We start from the raw sequence: 19,209 nt of genomic DNA on the forward strand, positions 1-19,209 counted from the left end.
ACCAACTCAACTGCTCCATCACCTCTCTCAACACTCACCACCTGCCTGGAGGAGATGAAGGCGTGGATGAGCCAAAATTTCCTTCAATTAAACTGCTCCAAATCCGAAGCCATACTTATTGGCACCCCCCACCAGGTCCAATCATCCCCCATAACCACCATCACCTTTTCTGGACAATCTATCCCCATTTCATCTGCTGTCACCAACCTCGGTGTGAGACTGGACCCTCACCTAACATTCGACAACCACATCAAACACCTGTCCAAATCCTGCTTTTTTCACTTAAGGAACATTGCCAAACTCCGCCCCTCCCTCACCGTATCTGACGCTGAAAAGCTCGTCCACGCCTTCATCTCCTCCAGGCTCGATTACTGCAATGCCCTCCTCATCGGGACCCCCATCAAAAATCTCCACAAACTCCAACTAATTCAGAACACCGCAGCCAGGATCCTACTCAGAGTCAGAAAACACGAACACATCACCCCAGTACTCCGCGCACTTCACTGGCTTCCCGTCACCGCAAGAATCAACTACAAAATCGCACTCATCACCCATCAGTGCATCTATGGAAACGCCCCACTCTACCTAAAAGAACTCCTCACCCAGCAAACCCCAACCCGGAACTCACGCACTCCACATCAGAACCTCCTCCACCCTCCCAGAACCAAGCTCCGGACCATGGGAGATCGGGCCTTTTGTGCTGCTGCACCACGTCTGTGGAATTCCCTGCCCAGCCACCTCAGAACCCCACAGACTGTGGATGCTTTTAAAAAACATTTAAAGACCTTCCTCTTTAAAGAGGCTTTTAACTGATTTTAAGTACTGCTTTTAAAAGTTTGTTTTTACTGTGTGCCTGTAGCACTTTGAGATTTCTAGAAATGAAAAGTGCGTTATAAATAAAATGTATTATTATTATTATATCTGCTTGAAATGTTGAAGGTAATTTGTTGTAAAGCAGGTATGCTTTATACAGCTCAATCATGACACCTGTGAAGACTGATATGAGACTTTAATAAGGCCTTGACCAACGGATTACAAACCTTTGCATTGAACAGACAAATCTGATTGAATTAGACTATTTTAACTGGTATATTTTATTTTAAGATTTTATTGTTGACTTTTAAAGCACGCTCTGGTCTTGAAGCCCAATACATATCTGATCAGCTCACCCCATATGTGCACAGTCACACCCTGAGGTCCTTAGCTGAGGCTCTTATTATACTTTTATTATAACAATAATACTGCTACTACTACTACTACTACTACTACTAATAATAATAATAATAATAATAATAATAATAATAATAAAATAACTCTAAAGGAATACAATTATTTCAAAATATTTTCTTTTCTTTTTTTTTTTTTTTTTCTCTTCTCTTGTCTGCATATATATTTCTGGTTTGTGTCATGTTTGTCACAAACTGTCAAATATTAATGCAATTTATTCTTGCAGCAAAAGAAAAGAAAGAAAGCCTTTTTCTTCTGTGCTTGTGACTGTGTGCATGCAACCATCACCATCCCTCTTAGAACTCTGGCCAATCTGTTATTGACAGCTAATATCATGTTCTGTAAAAGAGGGCGTGCACACCTAGGTGGGCCAAAAAAATAAAATAAAATAGGAGAAAGTGAAAGAAAGATTACATAAGGATATACAAAGGGACAGGGAGAGAGAAGGAGAGAGAGACCTAACACACTTAGATGGAGAGGGACCATCTCACCATGATGCCAAAAAAAATCCGTGGGGTGATACTAATGATTAAGCAACCCTTAGTGTCCACAATCATTACTGAAGCTTGGGTCGCAGAGGGTTGCCGCCGTGCTGTGTTCTATTTGTGTAAAAAAAATATTTTCTTTTCATGGTTAGGGGACGGCTGGGGCTCAGTGGGTAGAGTCGGTCGTCTATCAATCTGAAGGTTGGCGGTTCGATCCCAGCTCCGGCAGTCAAATGCTTAAGTGTCCTTGAGCAAGACACTGAACCCCGAATTGCTCCCTCTGTTGTTCAGAGGTGTGTGAATGGGTACAAATGAGATTAGCTAACACTGATGGTCCCTTACTGTAGCAGCCTCTGCCATCGGTGAGTGAATGGGTATGAATGGGTGGATGTGACGAGTAGTGTAAACGCACTTTGAGTGGTCAGAAAGACTAGAAAAGCGCTATATAAGTACAAGTCCATTTACCAGTTAGACTCAAATAAAATATAAAATTCAATATGATTGAAAACAATCCTCAATTCAAGACAACAAGTGATCTGGGGAGGTGGGAGGCGTGAGTCTGATGGGCAGTGTGTGACTCCCATTCTTCTATCTTGATGTAATTCATGCTCTTGATTTTCCTCTTATTGTGTCAAAGCGATGCTTCATCTTTACGATCACACTTTGGTCCGTCACTGCCAACAAACTTGAGAAGATAACACGCACAACAGACTGTCCTTAAACATGTTTACTCTACTTTGATCATCTTAAACTCACAAGTATCTGGCAGATAACGGAATACATTAGACATTGGCAACAACATGAAAAACTTTAACTCCCCACCAGGGACAGAGTCATGCCGTTGTGCAGTAATTGCTCTGAACCAAAGGCTGTTCTGGAAATGCACCAAGAAGCGTCCATCACACCGGCATCACTGAGCGACGGTGCGACGCTGTCACCGCGCCAAACCAACCAGAGGGAGGGAGGGAGGGAGGGAACATCTCCTCAATGTGACATGAACGACAAGACTTGCAAGGTTTATTTCTCCTTAACTGGGGGAGGACGAGGTGAAATAAAGGGTCTCAGGAGAAGAAATTGACAGTGAAGGAAAGAGGAAATAAAATGAAAGCAATCAAACACGCCAATAAAGATAATTTCACCTTCACACAGATCACTCTTCGTTATCTATTTAAAGAGAGAGGCACGCAGGGATGTTTATGCAGCTGCAACGTAAAGGTTCTTCAAAGTTTAAGTGGAGCCCGATCCTTTATTACCCCGAGGTAGACATTCAAATTCTCAGCAGCCGGGCTCAGTGGGAGAGCGGTCCCGGCTCCCAGAGGATTACACCGCACAAATGTCAGCGATAAAAGGAAAGGAAAACACACATGAAGCGGCAACGCTTGACATTTACCGTGGGCTGCGCTTGGTCTCCTGAATACACTGTTCCTTAAATAATCTGACCTTTCAGAGGAGCTTTTTTTTAAGGTTTTTAAAAATGCAGTGATTGACAGGTTTGACCCTTTCAGTAGTTTGATGATTACAGGTCCATGAGGTTTGTTGTCTTTGTGGAAACTGAAGCAGAATGACTGAAAGTTAAGACAAAGAGGAGGAAGAGAGAAGGAGTGGGAGAACACGCTCATGCTTTTTTGTCTATTAAGACTTTCTTTGGGCCATTTATCAACCTCACATTAGCGCCCTGGAGGATTACCGTCTCTGTAAAGTCACGGAAGTAAAAGAAATAAGATTTACACCGAATAGAGTTGAAGATATAAAACTTTCTCTTCTCATTTTGGGAATTATAAGCTTTACAGTTTCTCCACAGACCCTGACAAATTGTCTTTTCACTCTCTGGCTTTTCTCTCAGAAAGAACTGGACTCTTTTTTGAGATTACTGACAGGTTTTTTTTTGTGAAATGGGACTGAGTGAGGAGGAACAAAAGCTCTGCTAAGGAAACAAATGAAAGGTAGAGGAAGTAACTTCTTAGTTCAAATAAGAAGTCTCTTAAAGCCTCTGGAAACGTAAATGGAATATTCAATATTCATCTAAAATATCAAAATTAAAAGTGTAATTAAGTTCAACAAAAATCTGAGCGAAAATAAACTTCCATAACTCTGAAAAAACTCTGTTGAAAAACAGCTTATTTTACAGGTCAGAGCATTTCTCAGGACTATGTGGGCGTGGCTTAACTCTTTGATTGACAGGTTTAAGAGAGAGTTCACAGCCTGCATGTTTGAGCCGTCTGACTCTGAATCTAAAGACATCAAAACTCCAGAATCTAAAAATTATTCATTTCAAATGGTCTCTGAGTCACAAAATACTTCAGAATCAGGACTTCAGTTTTATCAGTCCGTAGTCTCAGGGGCATCGGGACCATGGGACGCCCGGAGCAGAGGAGGCTGAAGGGTAGTATGTGCACGCAGAGGAGCTCGGCTCCGGGTGTCAGATGGGGCTGGTCCTGGGGAAAGTTAGTGAACCAGTCCTGGGGAAAGTTAGTGAACCAGTCCTGGGTAAAGTTACTGAACTGGTCCTGGGGAAAGTTAGTGAACCGGTCCTGGGGAAAGTTAGTGAACCAGTCCTGGGGAACGTTAGTGAACCAGTCCTGGGGAAAGTTACTGAACCGGTCCTGGGGAAAGTTAGTGAACCAGTCCTGGGGAAAGTTAGTGAACCAGTCCTGGGGAAAGTTAGTGGAACGGTCCTGGGGAACGTTAGTGAACCAGTCCTGGGGAAGTTAGTGAACCGGTCCTGGGGAAAGTTACCGAACTGGTCCTGGGGAAAGTCAGTGAACTGGTCCTGGGGAAAGTTAGTGAACCAGTCCTGGGGAAAGTTACGGAACTGGTCCTGGGGAAAGTTAGTGAACTGATCCTGGAGAAAGTTAGTGAACTGGTCCTTGGGAAAGTTAGTGGACTGATCCTGGGGAAAGTTAGTGAATCGGTCCTGAGGAAAGTTAGTGAACCGGTCCTGGGGAAAGTTAGTGAACCTGTCCTGAGGAAGGTTACCGAACTGGTCCTGGGGAAAGTCAGTGAACTGGTCCTGGAGAATTTAGTGAACCAGTCCTGGGGAAAGTTAGTGGACCGGTCCTGGGGAACGTTAGTGAACCAGTCCTGGGGAAAGTTACCGAACTGGTCCTGGGGAAAGTCAGTGAACTGGTCCTGGGGAAAGTTAGGGAACTGGTCCTGGGGAAAGTTAGTGGAACGGTCCTGGGGAACGTTAGTGAACCTGTCCTGGGGAAAGTTAGTGAACTGGTCCTGGAGAAAGTTAGTGAACTGGTCCTGAGGAAAGTTAGTGAACCAGTCCTGGGGAAAGTTACGGAACTGGTCCTGGGGAAAGTCAGTGAACTGATCCTGGAGAAAGTTAGTGAACTGGTCCTTGGGAAAGTTAGTGGACCGATCCTGGGGAAAGTTAGTGAATCGGTCCTGAGGAAAGTTAGTGAACCGGTTCTGGGTGAAGTTAGTGAACCGGTCCTGGGGAAAGTTAGTGGACCGGTCCTGGGGAAAGTTAGTGAACCGGTCCTAGGGAAAGTTAGTGAACCGGTTCTGGGTGAAGTTAGTGAACCGGTTCTGGGTGAAGTTAGTGAACCGGTCCTGGGGAAAGTTAGTGGACCGGTCCTGGGGAAAGTTAGTGAACCGGTCAAAGGGAAAGTTAGTGTACCGGTCCTGGGGAAAGTTAGTGAACCGGTCCTGGGGAAAGTTAGTGAACCGGTCCTGGGGAAAGTTAGTGAACCGGTCCTGGGGAAAGTTAGTGAACAGGTCCTGGGGAAAGTTAGTGAACCGGTCCTAGGGAAAGTTAGTGGACCGGTCCTGGGGAATGTAAGTGAACCGGTCCTGAGGTAAATGATCTGAGCACGTGCAGGACTGCTTCAGCCACTCGGCCTTGGCTCAACTCAACCGTGTCCCAAAGTTTCCCCAAATCCACCGCAGTTAGGAAAAAATAGAAGAATGACAACAAGCTGTCATCTTCAGCGGTGGATGTGCTGACAGGGACACACGAGCACAGCGGTGCAGAGAGCAGGGAGACAGCTATACAGACAGATTACAGACAGTGAAATATCATAGGTAGTACGTTTTTGTTGATTTGGGTTACCAGAGGGTTTAAACCTTGAAATGATGATTTTCCAAAAGTCTGGGAGCATGAATTTAAAAGAAGCAATTTGTTGCTTTCTTTAACGTCTCATCGTAATTCTTTCTGCCCTCTGAAGACATTTTCTCTCTCAGCGATGACCTCTCCTCCAAAATAAGAGCCCAAACTTTCTTCCTCATTTGAAGGATGGAGGAAGGGGAGCAAAGTCTGACAAAAACTTGAGTCACAGCCTCTCATTACTTATTCATAACGGCGTTATGCGTGCAGTGTGTGAATACCAATCATGCCACCAACACACACACTCATACACACCTTCTCCAGGGACTGGAACTGTTGTTTCTGTCTCTCCTCCTGTGCCAGGCTCTGACTCTGCAACGACTCCCTCTCTTCCTCCATCCTCAGCACTTTGTCCTTCAGCCGGCTCCGCTCGCTGTCCAGGTCCCTGATGGCGGCTTCCTGGGTCATCTGGGTGGCCTGCAGGCTGCTGATCTGACCTATGACGAGACGGGAGAGTGGACGGACGTGAGAGGAGTGCTGAGAGAGAAGACAGTGTCGTCTGCATGCCGGCTCTGACGTCACCGGGTCGTTATGTCAGGGTTACCTATGGTGGAGTTTCGACTTTGGTGCAACAGGTGGAGGTTTAACAGATTTACCTCACTCACTGACCCTGCATGGTTTCATGCTTAGTAGATATTTGTTTTGTCGTGTGACCTCTACACCCTGATAACGAAGAACCTGTGGACACAGAAGCTGCTGTATCGTCTGTGGGGAGCCGGTGACAATACATCTACAGACTTGTTTCATGCAGCTAAGTAAACTCTCGAAAATGAGGCTTTTCTTATCTAAAAGAAACCTTGAGACGGTCATACATGCTTTCATCACTTCCTTTTTGGACTACTGTAACACAGGACTTCCACCAGATCCATGTCCGGTCCGTCTCTAATCCACTGCGGTCTGGCTCCGTGCTCTCTCAGAATGTAGCACGGAGCAGAACCGAGGTTTTCCCGCTGTAATCCCTGAATCAAGGATTCTCCTCCTCCTCTCCTCATCCATGTTGTCTTTCTGGTCCTCTGAAAACCTCTGACCTGTTGACTCCAGGCCTGGCTCCGCTCATCATGACTTTGGTTTGTTGTTGTAGTTAAGTGAAATACGATCTGGTGATAACACAGAGTGTTTTATTCTGAAAATTAACCGGATGTTTTCATTCTGTTTTGGTGAAACCTGACTTCCTGTCCCGCTCCATCTGCTCTGTTGAGATCGATGCGTTGAAGTCTTGCATCTCTGATCCGGAGGACTCCGACCTGCCAGATCGGAGACACAGCTGGAACGCGACCGAGCGGATCCAGTGGAAGTTAACACATTGACTAGAATAGAAGCCTATCAGATCCAGTGCTCTGATGGATTGGAGACGGACTGGACATGGATCTGGTGAAATTTGGCCGTCACTCACATGTTTCAAGAATCATAGTCTGCAGCTCGACTCCTTACTAGAACTAACAGAGAGACCACATTACCCCTGTTTCAGCTTTCCTCCATTTGCTCCTGATACCTTTTAGAATTGAAGTTAAGATTTGATGTTGTCTTTTAAAGGTCGCTCTGGACTTACACCCCGGTACATATCTGATCTCCTCACCCCCATACGTGCCCGGTTGTACCCTGAGGTCCTCAGCTGAGTCTCTGCTTGTCGTCCCAGTGTGAGATCACACACTGGGAAACCAATATGACACCTTTGCAGACTAGCAAGTACAAAGGTGCAATTTTTTGAGTGCATGCCGCTACAGTTTGCTTCCTTCAACCCACCAGTCTTCTCTTGCAAGGATGTGAACTTTTCAGTCTTTAAAGGAGTGTCCTGACCTCAGGAGAACACTGTACTGCTAAAACTTACTTTGGGTCAATTCAAAATGTAATGGTTGGTTTCCACCCTGTCTGACCCTGATGCAGCCATGCTTTCAGGCTACATTACAGGAGATGTGATCTGTTCTCATTGGTACATGTGTGTGTCATAGCTGCGTTTAAGTTCCCTCAATCGTATGAAAGCATCTTTAGTGGAAAGCAATAAAACCTTCTCCTTCATCATGAGGAGCCAGCAGGAGCTAATGGGCCGAGCGTAATCCTGCACAGTGTTTCTGCTTTACCAGAGACTGTAATGTTTATGCAATGTTGTTCCACAGAGTACTGACGGAGGGATTTCACAAGATATTAAATCAGATTCTAACATGCAACACTCAGCTGGAGCACACACACACACACACACACACACACACACACACACACACACACATACACACACAAACACAGCATAGAGCAGGAATAATTGATGTGAGGAGGGTTTCCTCTGCCCTTGAGGGACCTGGAGTACCATTAGCTCAGATATACAGCGTTAAACCATCAGAGTGTTTCAGGCCTCAGACAAGATGAGACAAGCTGTTATATGTTTGATGTGTTCACACAACAAGCCCATGACGTGCCCTGCGTGTTGCATGGTTACAGGTATTCTATAGCAACACTAATCCATGTGAGAGAGAGAAGAAAGGACTGCAGGGGCCTTACTGGCTTTGAGGAGTATTTCAGTTGCCTGCTGCTGAACTCGGTCTCTGGCTGCCTCCAGTTCACACTCGGCTTCCTTCTGACGGATCTCCACGATTTCAGAGTTCTGGGTCACTTCGTCCAGCTGCTTGCTTAAATCCTGGAGAGGAGTCAAAACAAAAACAACAGAAGGAAGAAGAAGAGAAAGGAAAGTGTGTCAACATCAAGTAGCAGCCAGAGAAAAACAGTGCTGAGGAGAAAACAAAAGCAGCGACAGAATCAGACCGATGTTTGCTCAACTGGCTCCACTTCGTCCATGCCAGCTGATGTATTCACACCTGGCATGGTGAATGAAATATCCCAGTGTCCTTAAAGGGGCCATGATAGAAAACTGCATAATAACAAAGAATCAAACTGTTAGGTTAAACAATTGAGGGACCTGAAAGGAGGCACTTGTGGGACCCCTTTATGCAGCTTCTAACACCCATATGGTGCCTCAGTATGGGTAAGAGTCTCACTAACGCCACCCATTGGTTACTGGAGTGGAGTTCTGAAGCCAAACGATGGTGGTCACCATATTGGAAATGATGACTCAACATAACTTAAAGTCTAACTAGAAACAAATGAAGAGCTGGAGCTGAACCGTTAGCCTCCACACCTCTGCCACGCCCTTAAATATGCAAATTAATTCATATCTCTTAATCTCAATATCTTTAAAATGAATGAGTAATTAAAAAAATCACACCCCATACAGTGTGTACGAATAAAGACACAAGCTATTCAAACTAAAACCAGTTTTTGAACTAGACTCTAAACATGTTTAATTCTGCTTTAAAGACGGACATTTTAACATGGGCGTTACTAGGGATTCCTAGGCTTTTGCAGCCAGCCCCTAGTGGACACTTAAGGTACTGCAGCATTTTGCGTTTCAACTTTGGCTTTGTATTTATTTTATTCAATGTTTTTATTTTATTTGATGTTGCACCATTATTGCAATTATAAATATATTTATTCTTTGGCTTTGTATTATTTTTGTGATATCAGTTCTTACAGTGAGTATGCTGTGATAATGAATTTATTGGCTTGCCTATATATATTTAAAGGTGACATATCATGCTTTTTTCATCAATATATATTGGTCTAAGAGGTCCCCAAAACATGTCTTTAAAGTTTATGCTCAAAAAAACACTTTGAAATCAGATTTTGGTCTGCCTGAAAAACCCTCTTCTTCATTCCTCATCAGAACACTCTGTTTTCTCTCTCTGACCACGCCCCCTCCGGAAGTGGATGTGCCTCGGCTCTCCAGCACGTTGATCTAATGTTTACATGTTGGCTGAATATACACGGCTGCTCAGAGATCGCGTTACTTCAACCCTCTGAATCTGATCCTGACGGAGAGGCGCCTGTAGCAGGACCTTTCTGAAGGATTGGTCATAGATTTAGTTTTTCTTGTTGTTTTATTTATCAGTATGTCGACGTGTGTCTTGGTACACAGCTACAAACATGTAGCTATGTGGCTATGCTAACTAGCGCTTATCCATGATAAATAAAAATCATCCACTAGATCTTCAAATCTGCAGACGTGGGGAGTCAAACCGACCTCTGCCAGAAAGGCAGCGGGACCTTTTATGAAGGATTGGTCAGAGATTCTGTGTTTCTTGTTGTTTTATTTGTCAGTATGTCGACGTGTGTCTTGGTACACAGCTACAGCTACAGCTACAGCTACGAACATGTAGCTATGTGGCTATGCTAATTAGCGCTAGCACTTATCCATGACAAATAAAAATCATCCACTAGATCTTCAAATCTGCAGACGTGGGGAGTCAAACCGACCTTTGTGTTTATTAAGAGAGCCTAAAACTAGCATGCCTCCCTCCTAAGCTCCTTGTTAGCACACATTTGTGCAGGTAATGAAAAACAGAGGAGGGATTCAGTATTATTTTATACAGTCTATGGGCTGAACAAGCTCCGAGCTCTGACTCCGTGACAGACCGGATATTGTTGTTACGTAACAAAAACACGGAAGTCTGAAACGGCTCGTTTCACACACATTTACAGAAAGGTGGAGAAATCAGAACAGGGGCAGAATGGATTTTTTTCATTCTCGGGGGGTTTGTAGACAGGGACACATATTTCAGGTAGAGAACCATTAAAAAGTCCATTTTGCATGATATGTCACCTTTAATATATAATATATAAATATAATAATATTTCAACACCAGAGGTTTCCTCATTGGTTCTAGCCCACAGTTTACCTTCCAACTTTGTTTACTGCAGCTTCTTTGTTGTTGTTGCTCAACTAAGTGCTGAGCACAACAGGAAATCAGACACATGGTATTAATGCATGAAAACAAAGTGCATAAACATCCCACTAAATGCTGGTCTATTATTCTTAGTGGTCGGTAGAGACCAAAAACAGAGCTAAAAGAATATAAATATTTGATTTAATTTTGCTAAGTAGCTTAAAACACAATCCCAAACAGGTTTTCATGTGGCCAGCTTGCCACTGTAGTTTTTAACCAAGTGCTGAGCACAACATGACATACAGATTTGGATTAGTGCAGGTGAACAAAGTGGGATGCAGTCTCTTAAATGCTACTCTGTTACTCTTAGCGGCCGGTAGGGACCAAAACCGGAGCTAAAAGAAAACCAATATTGGATCTAATTTTGACAAGTAGCTTAAAATACAATCTCAAATGGGTGTTTATGTGACCGGCTTGGTTCCACGCAGCTTTTGGATTAGTGCAGGTGAACAAAGTGGCATTACTAGCCTCCTAAATGCTGGTGTGTTACTCTTAGTGAACGGTGGAGACCAAAATCAGAGCTAAAAATATATAAATGTTAGATTTGGTATTGCAAAGTAGATTAAAACAGAGAGATGATTACATCAGCAACTAATAAATCCATCATAACTGAAAATAAGATGACTTACACTATATTACCAAAAGTATTCGCTCACATGCCTTGACTCACATATGAACTTAAGTGCCATCCCATTCCTAACCCATAGGGTTCAATATGATGTTGGTCCACCTTTTGCAGCTATTACAGCTTCAACTCTTCTGGGAAGGCTGTCCACAAGGTTGAGGAGTGTGTTTATAGGAATTTTTGACCATTCTTCCAAAAGCGCATTGGTGAGGTCACACACTGATGTTGGTCGAGAAGGCCTGGCTCTCAGTCTCCGCTCTAATTCATCCCAAAGGTGTTCTATCGGGTTCAGGTCAGGACTCTGTGCAGGCCAGTCAAGTTCATCCACACCAGACTCTGTCATGCATGTCTTTATGGACCTTGCTGTGTGCACTGGTGCACAGTCATGTTGGAAGAGGAAGGGGCCCGCTCCAAACTGTTCCCACAAGGTTGGGAGAATGGAATTGTCCAAAATGGTTTGGTATCCTGAGGCATTCAAAGTTCCTTTCACTGGAACTAAGGGGCCAAGCCCAGCTCCTGAAAAACAACCCCACACCATAATTCCTCCTCCACCAAATTTCACACTTGGCACAATGCAGTCCAAAATGTACCGTTCTCCTGGCAACCTCCAAACCCAGACTCGTCCATCAGATTGCCAGATGGAAAAGCGTGATTCATCACTCCTGAGAACGCGTCTCCACTGCTCTATGGTCCAGTGGGCGGCGTGCTTTACACCACTGCATCCGATGCTTTGCATTGCACTTGGTGATGTATGGCTTGGATGCAGCTGCTCGGCCATGGAAACCCATTCCATGAAGCTCTCTGCGTACTGTACTTGGGCTAATCTGAAGGCCACATGAAGTTTGGAGCTCTGTAGCAATTGACTGTGCAGAAAGTCGGCGACCTCTTTGCACTATGCGCCTCAGCATCCGCCGACCCCTCTCCGTCAGTTTACATGGCCTACCACTTCAATATTTAGGAGCGAGGAAATTTCACGACTGGATTTGTTGCACAGGTGGCATCCTATGACAGTTCCACGCTGGAATTCACTGAGCTCCTGAGAGCGGCCCATTCTTTCACAAATGTTTGTAAAAACAGTCTGCATGCCTAGGTGCTTGATTTTGTACACCTGTGGCCAGGCCAAGTGATTAGGACACCTGATTCTGATCATTTGGATGGGTGAGCGAACACTTTTGGTAATATAGTGTATGAAGTCTTTATGTTTATATTTAATGACATATTTGGATTTAGAAAACCGGCTTGTCTACATTTGAAGTTAATGTTCCTACACTGTAACTTTAATCTAAAGTGAGTTTTTCATATGAGACTTCTGAGTCACAGATTCCCCATATGAGCTTCACTTCTTCACTTCAATGAAATACTTTAAGACATCTAACACAGCATTATGTATTCAAACAGAGCAGCCACGTCAACTTTCATCAAATAAGACGCTGAATTCAGAGTTGTTGCACCGACAGGGGTTAATCTAATTTTAAAAAGGCACAGGGCTTTATTTGGCTTCAATGAAAAATAATTGCTACAAGTTAATACTTATGATAAAAATTAGCATACGTTGTATCTGAATAATATGAAGCCAATAATGAGTTTTTAGTCATTTAATTCCACCATAACTAGTTCATCAAGCTGACAGAGAGAAGCATATTGGTGGCGTATTACTAATACTGAGGAACAAGCATGTAGGTGCTGCTCAATTAAGAAGAACTAGACTTCAGGGAGGAGTTTTACAAGCACACACACACACACTCTCTCACACACACACGCACACACAGTAGAGTCACGGTGTGATTTAGCACTGTGTAAGAATTCATGAGAGGCAATTTCACATCTTTCAATCCCATCAAACAGCCTGCCTCAAACTTAATTACTGCTGCTGCAGCTAAGACAAAGAAACTTCAGTATGATAATAACCACTGAGGAGTCACACACAACTTAGACGTGAAGTGTGTGTGTGTGTGTTGTACGGTGTTTGTGTGCATGCTGATTTTCTTGATGAGCCCACAGCAGGAAGCAGCTTTTTGTGATCTCTGTGTTAAGTTCAGAAACTCATAAATAGAGTGTTTGTGTGTGTGCGCTTTGTTTTTGTTGAGAACTAAATGATTATTACTTTTTATCACTTCTTTAAACTTCACTGCACAGGATGAAGACTTCAATTAAGGGAAAGTCAATCAGGTAAGGCACAGGAAGTGGGTGACAGAGTGAAGGCAACTTTGAAAGTCTGTCACATTTTGGGAAGTTTGAAAATTGAGGACATTTATGAAAATTGAAGACCTCTTTAAAGAGAGTGAAGACCTTTGAGGGAAGTGAGGATGGATGCAGAGATGAAGAAGTCTTTGGATATTGAAGATCTGATTGGAAGGCAAGGACCAGTTAAAACATTTGGTACCTTGTTGGAAATTTGGGACCTTGTTTAGGAACACTTAGGAAAGGGATGACCATTTAAAAAAGTGTGGGCCCTTTTGGGGAAGTGAGGACCTCTTAGGAAACTCAGGACACTTTTGTAGAGTAAGGGTCGTGTGGAGAGTCAGGAACGTTTAGAAAGAGGGGAACATTTTCAAAACTAACAACCTTGTCAAGCAATGTAGACTATAATGGTTAGTGGGGATTATTTTGGACCATCTTGGCAAGTGAGGAACATTTTGAGAGGAACACTTTAATCTAAACCTCAAATAGTGGGCTAGGAACATCTCTTAAAGGTGACATATCATGCAAAATGGACTTTTTAATGGTTCTCTACCTGAAATATGTTTCCCTGGCATGTCTACAAACCCCCCAAGAATGAGAAGAATCCATTCTGCCCCTGTTTTGATTTCTCCACCTTTCTGTAAATGTGTGTGAAACGAGCCGTTTCAGACTTCCGTGTTTTTGTTACGTCACAACAATATCCGGTCTGTCACGGAGTCAGAGCTCGGAGCTTGTTCAGCCCATAGACTGTATAAAATACAACTCAACCCCTCCTCTGTTTTTCATTCCCTGCACACATGTGTGCTAACAAGGAGCTTAGGAGGGAGGCATGCAAGTTGTAGGCTGTCTTAATAAACACTAAGGTCGGGTTTACTCCCCACGTCTGCAGATTTGAAGATCTTGTGGATGATTTTTATTTTCCATGGAAAAGTTCTAGCGCTAGTTAGCATAGCCACATAGCTACATGTCGTAGCTGTAGCTGTAGCTGTAGCTGTGTACCAAGACATACGTCTGCATACCAAAGACTGTAAATAAAAAGCTACAAGTGCTAGCGCTAGTTAGCATAGCCACATAGCTACATGTTCGTAGCTGTGTACCAAGACACACGTCTACATACTGATAAATAAAACAACAAGAAACACTAAATCTGTGACCAATGGTTCAGAAAGGTCCTGCTACAGGCGCCTCTCCGTCAGGATCAGATTCTGGATCAGATTCAGAGGGTTGAAGTAACGTGATCTCTGAGCAGCCGTGTATATTCAGCAAACATGTAAACATTAGATCAACGTGCTGGAGAGCCGAGAGCCACATCCACTTCCTGAGGGGGCGTGGTCAGAGAGAAAACAGAGTGTTCTGAGGAGGGCTGAAGAAGAGGGCTTTTCAGGCAGGCCAAAATCTGATTTCAAAGTGTTTTTTTGAGCATAAACTTTAAAGACATGTTTTGGGGACCTCTTAGACCAATATATATTGATGAAAAAAGCGTGATATGTCACCTTTAAAAGGACCGTTTTGGAAAGGGAGGACCATCTTTGAGAGAAAGGACCTGGATTATTTTGGTTGGTGGGGTAACTTTGGCAAGTGTAGATTATTTTAGAGACTAAGTCCCTTTTTTGAAATTGAGAAAAGTAATTGAAAGTGAGGACCGGTTATGAAAGCAAGAATCTCTTCTGAAATTGAGGAGCTCTCTGGAAAGTTAGTGAACCTTTGGAGATGTCAGTCCCTCTCATGTAGTAATGATCTCTTTGTTAATTACGGTTCTTAACTAAGGACCTTTTATGTAAGTGAGCTACTCTGAAAGTGAGGCCGTCTTTGGAGAGTGAGACCAATTTGCACAAGTGGGGGGGCCTCTTCAGAAAGTAAGGACTTGTTTGGATGTTAAGAACCATTTCAGGAAGTGGAGAGCACTTAGGACAGTGAGGCCCATTTTTCAACAAGGACCATTTGTTGCATTTGTGAGGACCTCTTGAATAATGAAGGTTCTTTGGAAGGTGAGGACATTTCTGGAACAATTTCCACAAAAGTTGGGACTTTGATGGTTTGCAAATCATTGAAAGTCTATATTTGATGGAAAAAAAGTGCAAAGAGAACATATCAAATGGTGCAAATTTGGGGATTTTATAGTCCACAGTTCATAATATCATTAAGATATTCAGAGACTCTGGAGAAATCTCTGTACAAAAAGGCAAGGCCAATATCTAATACTGGACGACATGATCTTCAGGGCCCTCAGGCAGCACTGCATTAAAAACAGATGTGACTCTGTAGTGGAGATCACTGCATGGGCTCAAAACTACCTCCAAAAACACCACTGTCTGTTGCTGCATCCACCATTGCAGGCTATAACTGCACTATGCAATGAGGAAACCATTTATAAACAGGATACAGAAGCATTAGAGACTTCTCTGAACCTGAGCCCGTTTAAGATGGACTGAGGGGAAGTGGAAAACTGTCCTGTGGTCTGACAAATCAAAATTTGACATTCTTCTTGGAAATCATGGACGCTGGATTCCCTGCTCTAATGAGGAGAGGGACCATCCAGTGCAAGAGCCAGCATCCCTGATGGTATGGGGATCACAAGAGTCCATGGCCACACATCTGAGAAGGCTCCATTAATGCTGGTTTCCAGATGATGCCTTTTTCAGGGAGACCTTACATATTTCAGCCAAATCACATTCTGCACGTATTACAACAGCATGGCTCAGTAGTAGAAGAGTCCATGTGCTAAGCTAGCCTGCCTACATTTGGAGCATCATGAAACAAAAAATACCACAAAGGAAACCCTGAAATAATTGTAGAAAGAGACCATCTCTTTGTAAAGTGAGAAACTTTTGATATTTCTTACCATTTTGGAAAGGACCTCTCTGGAATGGGAGGACAATTTATGAAAGTGAGGATCCCTTTGTGAAGTAAGAACATCCCGGTACACTAAAGACTCTTTTGGCAAGTTAGGACATTTGTTAAAGGTTTTACTTCCTTGAAATCACTAGTTGAGGTTCAAACTTGTAAGAAGGTGAAGTTTGATGTAAGTTTTACAAACTCTAGAATATCTGAGGACCAGTGAGTTTTGGAATAAGATATTCCAGGGGATTTTTGGTGCATTGGGAATATTTGTTAAATCCTAAATTGTTCTATATTTGTAAGAAGGCTAATCTGGCTTTGTTCTGTTTCCATTACTACTCTGAATACTCATCTTTTAAAGGTGACATATCATGCAAAATTGACTTTTTAATGGTTCTCTACCTGAAATATGTGTCCCTGTCTACAAACCCCCCGAGAATGAAAAAAATCCATTCTGCCCCTGTTCTGATTTCTCCACCTTTTTGTAAATGTGTGTGAAACGAGCCGTTTCAGACTTCCGTGTTTTTGTTACGTAACAACAATATCCGGTCTGTCACGGAGTCAGAGCTCGGAGCTTGTTCAGCCCATAGACTGTATAAAATAATACTGAATCCCTCCTCCGTTTTTCATTACCTGCACACATGTGTGCTAACAAGGAGCTTAGGATGGAGGCATGCTAGTTGTAGACTGTCTTAATAAACACAAAGGTCGGTTTTACTCCCCACGTCTGCAGATTTGAAGATCTAGTGTATGATTTTTATTTATCATGGATATGTGCTAGCGCTAGTTAGCATAGCTACATAGCTACATGTCCTAGCTGTAGCTGTGTACCAAGACACACGTCGACATACTGACAAATAAAACAACAAGAAACACAGAATCTGTGACCAATCCTTCATAAAAGGTCCTGCTGCCTTTCTGGCAGAGGTCGGTTTTACTCCCCACGTCTGCAGATTTGAAGATCTAGTGGATGATTTTTATTTATCATGGATATGTGCTAGCGCTAGTTAGCATAGCCACATAGCTACATGTTCGTAGCTGTGTACCAAGACACACGTCTACATACTGATAAATAAAACAACAAGAAACACTAAATCTGTGACCAATCCTTCAGAAAGGTCCTGCTACAGGCGCCTCTCCGTCAGGATCAGATTCAGAGGGTTGAAGTAGCGTGGTCTGCTAGCAGCCGTGTATATTCAGCCAACATGTAAACATTAGATCAACGTGCTGGAGAGCCGGGGCACATCCACTTCCTGAGGGGGCGTGGTCAGAGAGAAAACAGAGTGTTCTGAGGAGGACTGAAGAAAATGACTTTTCAGGCATGCCAAAATCTGATTTCCAAGTGTTTTTTTGAGCATAAACTTTAAAGACATGTTTTGGGGACCTCTTAGACCAATATATGTTGATGAAAAAAGCGTGATATGTCACCTTTAAGATAATTCACTGTTTTATTCCACTAAGAGCTTCCATAAACCGCTCCAGATGGTCTTTACCTGAGAGTGAAGGATCCAGTCCAAACCCAGTGACAGCAGTGATATAACACAGCCATACAGAGAAGGGGTTTTTCACTCGGGGTATCATTTGTAATTTTCTGCGAGCACTTTCCTACAGAAGCTTGAGAAGAGTCAACCATTAATTACGTCTGTCTGGGTTCCTCTGAGCGATCGTTTGCTTGCATTTCTCTGGAGATTCAGCTACTTAATCATAAGCTAAATTAGGACGACAGAGAACACTGAAGCAAGAAGCTGCAGCATCCTGACACCAGCTACGACCCCGCTGACTGGTGTTGAGCCGATATTTGATTCTACTTTTTTATCCTCTGTGCTGGTACAGTAATTACGCCTCCGGAGACTATTCAACGCTTTGATTCGCTGCAAACTTTTTAATTTTACAGACTGAGGAAATGTAGGAAAATGTCTCTCTGTTCGAAGAGAATAACCTTATGGAAACAAAGTAATGTCAGAGGATTCAACAAATGACTGAAACCGCTGTTGTGACTGAGAACACGCTAAATTAAAATCTATTGTGTCTGAAAAGTGAACTCACAGCAGAAGTTCAGGGATTAAGGGATATGCTCACAGGCTTAGGCTGTTATTAAGAGATTATTATGATATTACAGACATCAGATATGCTCCGTGTGAAAGACTTTAAACAGGTTTGAGTGATTTCTGCCCGGTGATATCTGATGTTTCAGTAATAAAACACAGTGAAGCCGTCAAACGGAGCTGTTGTGCGGCCCTCTGTTGTCGTCTCTATCTGGGTTACAGTTAATTGCTCTTATGGCTAATGAAATTATTAACTCCAGGCGCAGCAGCCACTGCTGACCTTGATAGTAACACAGAAGAAGGGAGTGGACCCCTCTCTGTCTTCTGTGCAATCAGGGATAACTTCACACAAACTTCAGAGGATATCTTCACAACAACACAGACCTAGTTAAACTGTTCCCCTGGAGCTCACTGTCAGCTCTATTTTTAATGGTGGTGATAAGAGTCTGCTCCAGAGACCTTACAGAACTCTTACAGCGGAATTTCATAAAAAAAAACAACATCTTCATGGGAAATTGCTATTTCTGCTCGAGACAAAATGCACAAATTAGCTGCTGCCAGAGCGGCGGGGTGCGGGGATGTGGTGCCACGCTTAAACGGCTGATGAAATTTAACCAAAAGAGGGCTAAGTGCCGTCAAACAGTTGGAGGTTTGGGACAAATGCGTCCTGATTATGATTGAATTGGCGAGTGGGTTGTGACGAGGGATGTGTGCAATTAGTTGACTAAACAATGAAATGTCGTCAATCTCGCTGCGTTATACTAATTAATACTTTGATTAATGAAGGCCTGACATGCCGGTCATATGTTGTGGCTAAAGGTGGGTGCACACTACAGGATAATCAGGCTGGTTTTTGTCCCGATCTCCCCCTTACGATCAAAGCCAGTAAAGGCCCGACTGTCTGATGTTTGCAAATGACATC

The 19,209-nt window shown here is 43.3% G+C and overlaps 1 protein-coding gene across 2 annotated transcripts in view; it reads right to left on the minus strand.

Annotated features, from left to right (window-relative positions):
* fam184a (family with sequence similarity 184 member A) overlaps window positions 1-19,209 on the minus strand; it is a 296,890-nt gene that overhangs the window by 145,836 nt on the left and 131,845 nt on the right. For both annotated transcript variants that reach the window (XM_034699996.1, XM_034699997.1), the window contains exons 7-8: window positions 8,320-8,455; window positions 6,082-6,263 (exon numbers count right to left, since the gene is read on the minus strand). In XM_034699996.1, the coding sequence (XP_034555887.1) occupies window positions 6,082-6,263; window positions 8,320-8,455 (318 nt within the window). The remainder of the gene's footprint in view (window positions 1-6,081; window positions 6,264-8,319; window positions 8,456-19,209) is intronic.

The sequence above is a fragment of the Notolabrus celidotus genome, chromosome 13 (assembly GCF_009762535.1).
Source record: "Notolabrus celidotus isolate fNotCel1 chromosome 13, fNotCel1.pri, whole genome shotgun sequence".
In the NCBI taxonomy this organism is placed as follows: domain Eukaryota; kingdom Metazoa; phylum Chordata; class Actinopteri; order Labriformes; family Labridae; genus Notolabrus; species Notolabrus celidotus.